Raw genomic sequence first — 6,000 nt, 5'->3', positions numbered from 1 at the left:
ACAAAATTCATCTGGAAAAACAAAAGTTCAAGAATATCAAAGAAATTAATGAAAAAATATACAAAGAATGGTGACTTAGCAGTACTACATCTGAAACTATATTATAAAGTAGTAGTCATCAAAAGCATTTGGTACCCACTAAGAAATAGAATAGTGTGTCAGTGAAATAGATTAGATACACATGACATAATAATCAAGGCCTATAGTAATCTAGTATTTGATAAACCCCAAATTCCACCTTCTGGGAATAAGAACTCACGGAATATATTATGTCAGAAACTCAGTATAAACCTATTTTTCACATTCCATAATAAAATAAGGTCTAAACAGGTTATACCATAAACAAATTAGGAGAACAAAGGATAATTTACCTATCAGGTCTTTGGAGAAGGGAGGACTTTATGACCAAAGAAGAACTAGAGAACATTATGAAAGGCAAAATGGACAACTTTGATTAAATTTAATTTAAAAAGTTTTGCACAAACAAAACCAATAGAAACAAGATTTAAAGGGAAGTACAAAGCTGGGGAAAAAAATCTTTACAGCCAGTGTTTCTGATAAAACTCTCATTTCTAAAGTATATAAAGAACTGACAAATTTATAAGAGTATAAGCCATTCCCTAATTGATAAATGGTCAAAGAATGTGAATAATGTTCAGATGACAAAATTAAAACCATCTATAATCATATGAAAAATACTCTAAAATACTATTGGTTAGAGAAATGCAAATTAAAACAACCCTGAGGTATCACCTCATAGATCTTAGATTGGCTAAGATGACAGGAAAAGATAATGATAAATGTTGAAGGGGGTGTAGGAAAACTGGGACAGCAAGACATTGTTGGTGGAGTTGTGAAATGATCCAGTCATTCTGGAGAGCAATCTAGAACTATGCCCAAAGAGCATTTAAACTGTGTATGCCCTTTGCAATACCATTATTGGGTCTGTATCCCAAGGAAATTAGAAAGGAGGGGAAAGGACCCACATGTGCAAAAATGTTTGTAGCTTCTCTTTTTGTGGTAACAAAGAATTGGAAAATGAATAAATAACCATCAATTAGGTAAATGGTTGCGTAAGCTGTGGTATCTGAAAGTAATGAAAAATTATTGTTCTATAAAAAATGATGAACAAACGGATTTTGGAAAGTATTGGAAAGATTTATGTGAACTGATACTGAGAATCAGGAGTACATTGTATACAATAACAGTAAGAATGTGCTGTAATCAACTAGAAAGACTTGGTTCTTTCTAGTGGTTCAGTGATCCAAAGCAATCCCAATAGACTTTGGAATGAAATGTCATCTGCATCCAGAAAAAAAAAACTATGGAGATTAAATATAAATCAACATATCCTATGTTCACTTCTCTTTTTCTGTTTTTTTTCTCTCTCCCATAGTTTCTCCCCCTTGGTCTGATTTTTCTCTCCCAACATGATTCATATAGCTTTTAAAAAAGGAGTGATGGATGGTTTTGAACAGCGATGTGCTCCTCCACTCATCTCTGTCATGGTCCAGCTGATCTGCAATGCCATCCAGAAGGCTCTGGTCCTCCTAAATGCTGCTGCAACTTATTCCAAGTCTTGATTGATCATCTTTTGGCAATTTTCTGAGATTGTTATGATTCCTTCAAGTCCTACTGAGATACCTAGCATCATTGAGAGCATGAAAAAAAATCACATCAGCTGGAACTGGTAGCTTCAAAACTATCATAATTAAGGAAGCTTTGCTAAATAGTTTGGTGGCTACTGAGGTATGCATTTAATTTTACGTTGGCTTGGACTTTTGGATTTCTTTCATCTCAGACTGTCTCTGATCTTAATATCTTTGGAATAGTCAGTATGAACTTGATAGGGGAAGCAGAAAAGGCCACAAATGGTCAGTTTGGTTCTCTATCTTAATGCCTAATTCTGCTTTGGTTCAGGTTTTATTCCAACTGGAATTTGATCCTGATCTTGAATGAGATCATCTTGCTATTTACCTCTTTGATTTCTCTGGAAGAAGTTCTCTTGGGCAGAATGTTTAAGCAACTTCTTTCATGACTGAGGATGTGGCTCTGACCATATTTATTCCATGGAACACACTTTTCTTCAAATCTAAGGGTTTTTAGCCTGAGCTCAGTGATTAAAAAAACCCATCACCTTGTAAGCACTTCTCTTTCCCTATCTCTTCCACTCTCTTTTCACCCTTTAAAGCATGTAATAGCCTGAAAGAAAAGCCAAGTCTGATTTTTATTAACTAAGCCTTTAGCAAAAGTTACTTCATATCAATCTGAGTGCAAAGTTCTACATGAATAGGCAGATGTCATTATAGGTGACTTTTAGGAAGTATAGAACAAGGGACATCTGGAAGGATAAAGAGACCTAAAAAGGGAAGGGTGAGGAGGTACCTCAACTTATTTTCTTAAGGCTTGGTCCTCAGTGGGCAAAAGTAAATGGTGGTGGTAGCACGGTATTCCTTCTCATTAGGGAAAGCTATTTTCCTTATCTGAACAAATTCCCCTAAATATTTCCTTGTAAGCTAGACTTTAACATGTGGTTGTCTAATGTAAGTTTACTGATGAATTGGAGACTGAAATCATCCTTATGAACACTTGAATATAATGTTAAGCTGCAAAAATTTTAGGAACAGTGTCACGAACAGGTGTTGCTATACTAAATTTTCAAGCTCTAAATGATGTGACAAGCTCGCCAAAAAATCAAAATCATATGGGAAAAGGTAGAACTTTATTTTATCTCTGTAGTCCTGTCTGTTACTCGGAGTTATACCAGAGATGCTTTCAGCAAATTTACACAAGATAAAATTATATCTTAATAAGTTTATATACATGCACTATGATCTACAGAACATTAAATATAAAAGATTGATAGCAGAATAGTAATACCATAGAGCCATAAATTTAAAGCTTGAATGGATCTTCAAGATTATCAAGTTCAATTCCCTTATTTTTATAAAAGGAAACTGAGAAAATAGAAATCAAGTAACTTTCTAAAGGCCATAAGGTTAGTAAATGACTGAAATAAGATTCACAGTCAAATCTGGGAGACTCCAAGTTTAGCATTCTATCCACTATACCTCCTAGGTGTTCATATCCTTTGAATCAGAGATTCCATTACCCCAAGGAAGGCACCAATAAGAAAAAAAAAGTCCTATATGTTCCAAAATATTTATAGCAGTAGTTTTTATGATAGTTAAGAATTGGAAACAAAGTAGATGTGCATTAATGTGGTAAATGACTAAACAAATGGTGTGTGGATGTAATATAATATTCTTGTGATATATACAATGAATATAGAGAATCATAGATCTTCATGAATTGATACACAATGAAGAAAGCAGAAGGAAGAAAATAATAAACACATTGACTATAAAAATATAAATGGAAATTACAACTACATACAAAAGCAAAAAAAAATCAGAGTTGCAAAATAAAGGAGCATTGTTCTAAATAAGAAATCCTACTCTTTTGCAAAGATATCTGTCGCCATTCAGTCATTTCAGTTGTGACTCTTCAAGACTTCATTTGGGGTTTTCATGGCAAAGATACTGGAGTGGTTTGATATTTCCTTTTCTAGCTCATTTCAGAAAGGTAAGATGTCCCCAAGATACTTTACATTTCACATATTTTTAGTGTTTTCAACATACAATCAGTTTTGCTGATTTTTGCTCATTTTTTGTTTTAAAATACAATTTGTTTTATGGGGTGACTAGAAAGATGAGGAAGAGAGATACTAGGGGAGATCATAGTGAAATAGAAAAACAAAATACATACACAAAAAGTTATTTTAAAAAAACAGTCAGATGAGCCAATGAAAGTGATATTTAAATAGAAAGTCATTAAGATTTTATCTCCTCTAAATCACAAAATCTTCACTGTAAGCAAGAGTCAAAGTTTCTAGTCCCATATTCTTCACACAGGAACCTTTGAGATCTAACTGGTTAAAAAATGCAAATATTAGCTAACTAACAGTTGTTATCAAAGTCATAAAACAAAGACAAAAAGAGTTAAGTTTACAACTGGGATCCTGCAGAAGACCTGTACTCACCTCTATCAAATCACCTGTCACCTATGATACATATTCTCCACCCCTTCAGCAGAGGATATGTTTATCTGAAAGAGTGAATAACTTGGCTATTCTAATGTTCCTTGACCTTCTTTATATTAGCCATAGAGTACACAGAACTCTTAAAATGTTTTATTTCCAAACATTATTAATAATTAACAATCATTAAATGGTCAAAGTACTTGGAGATTGGGCAAAAATCTGGGGATGTGAGGCAGAGAGAGAGAGAGAGAAGAGGAAGAAGAAAAGCAATAAGGGATCTTTCACAGGGAAGCAATTATTTACATTCATTCATCTAGTATTTAGTAACCATACTCTAGTGTGTAAAACACTATAATTGGCACAGGCTTATGAAGTAACCCCCAAACCCAACCCAAAACAGTCCTTTCCCTTCAACAAACTTAGATTTGATTGTTAGAAAATAACATATTGCAAAAAAGAGAGGGGGGAGTAGTAGGGATTAGATATTGTGGGGATCAGGAAAGTTTTAATGAGGAAGTTCCTGAAGCAAAGTAGGGATTTTTTTTTTTAATTATAACTTTTTATTTACAAGATATATGCATGGGTAATTTTTCAGCACTGACAATTGCAAAACCTTTTGTTCCAACTTTTCCCCTCCTTCCCCTCACCTCTTCCCCAGATAGCAGGTTGACCAATACATGTTAAATATAAAGTATAAGTTAAATACAATATAAGTATACATGTTCAAACCGTTATTTTGCTGTACAAAAAGAATCGGACTTTGAAATAGTGTACAATTAGCCTGTGAAGGAAATCAAAAAATGCGGGCGGACAAAAATAGAAGGATTGGGAATTCTATGTAGTGTTTCATAGTCATGTCCTAGAGTTCTTTCCGTGGGTGTAGCTGGTTCAGTTCATTACTGCTCTATTGGAGCTGATTTGGTTCATCTCATTGCTGAAGATGGCCACATCCATCAGAATTGATCATCATATAGTATTGTTGTTAAAGTATATAATGATCTCTTGGTCCTGCTCATTTCATTCAGCATCAGTTCATGTAAGTCTCTCCAGGCTTCTCTGTATTCATCCTGCTGGTCATTTCTTACCGAACAATGATATTCCATTATATTCATATACCACAATTTATTCAGCCATTCTCCAACTGATGGGCATCCACTCAGTTTCCAGTTTCTGGCCACTACAAACAGGGCTGCCACAAACATACTTGCACATACAGGCCTTTTCCCCTTACTTAGTATCTCTTTGGGATATAAGCCTAGTAGTAACACAGCTGGGTCAAAGGTATGCACAGTTTGATAACTTTTTGAGCATAGTTCCAAATCTCTCTCCAGAATGGCTGGATGTAGTCACAATTCTACCAACAATGTATCAGTGTCCCAGTTTTCCCACATCCTCTCCAACATTCCGCGTTATCTTTCCCTGTCATTCTAGCCATTCTGACAGATGTGTAGTGGTATCTCAGAGTTGTCTTAATCTGCATTTCTCTGATTAATAATGACTTGGAGCATCTTTTCATATGACTAGAAATATTTTCAATTTCTTTGTCTGAGAATTGTCTGTTCATCTCCTTTGACCATTTATTAATTGGAGAATGGCTTGATTTCTTATAAATTAGAGTCAATTCTCTATATATTTTGGAAATGAGGCCTTTATCAGAACCTTTGACTGTAAAAATGCTTTCCCAGTTTATTGCTTCCCTTCTAACCTTGTCTGCATTAGTTTTGTTTGTACAAAAACTTTTCAATTTGATATAATCAAAATTTCCTATTTTATGATCAATAATGATCTCTAGTTCTTCTTTGGTCATAAATTCCTTCCTCTTCCACAGGTCTGAGAGATAAACTATCCTATGTTCTTCTAATTTATTTGTAATCTCATTCTTTATGCCTAGGTCATGAACCCATTTTGACCTTATCTTGGTGTAGGTGTTAAGTGTGGGTCAATGCCTAGTTTCTGCC

General features: G+C 34.4%; 1 protein-coding gene across 1 annotated transcript in view; it reads left to right on the top strand.

The window, feature by feature from the left end:
- The first annotated feature begins 1,460 nt into the window (after positions 1–1,460).
- MEP1A (meprin A subunit alpha) overlaps positions 1,461–6,000 on the top strand; it is a 70,521-nt gene continuing 65,981 nt past the window's right edge. Inside the window, 1 exon segment of the mRNA XM_012549101.2 lies at positions 1,461–1,538. Within this exon segment, the coding sequence (XP_012404555.2) occupies positions 1,461–1,538 (78 nt within the window).

The sequence above is a fragment of the Sarcophilus harrisii genome, chromosome 4, assembly GCF_902635505.1.
Source record: "Sarcophilus harrisii chromosome 4, mSarHar1.11, whole genome shotgun sequence".
Lineage (NCBI taxonomy): Eukaryota > Metazoa > Chordata > Mammalia > Dasyuromorphia > Dasyuridae > Sarcophilus > Sarcophilus harrisii.
This window is presented reverse-complemented; position numbering and strand designations above follow the sequence as displayed.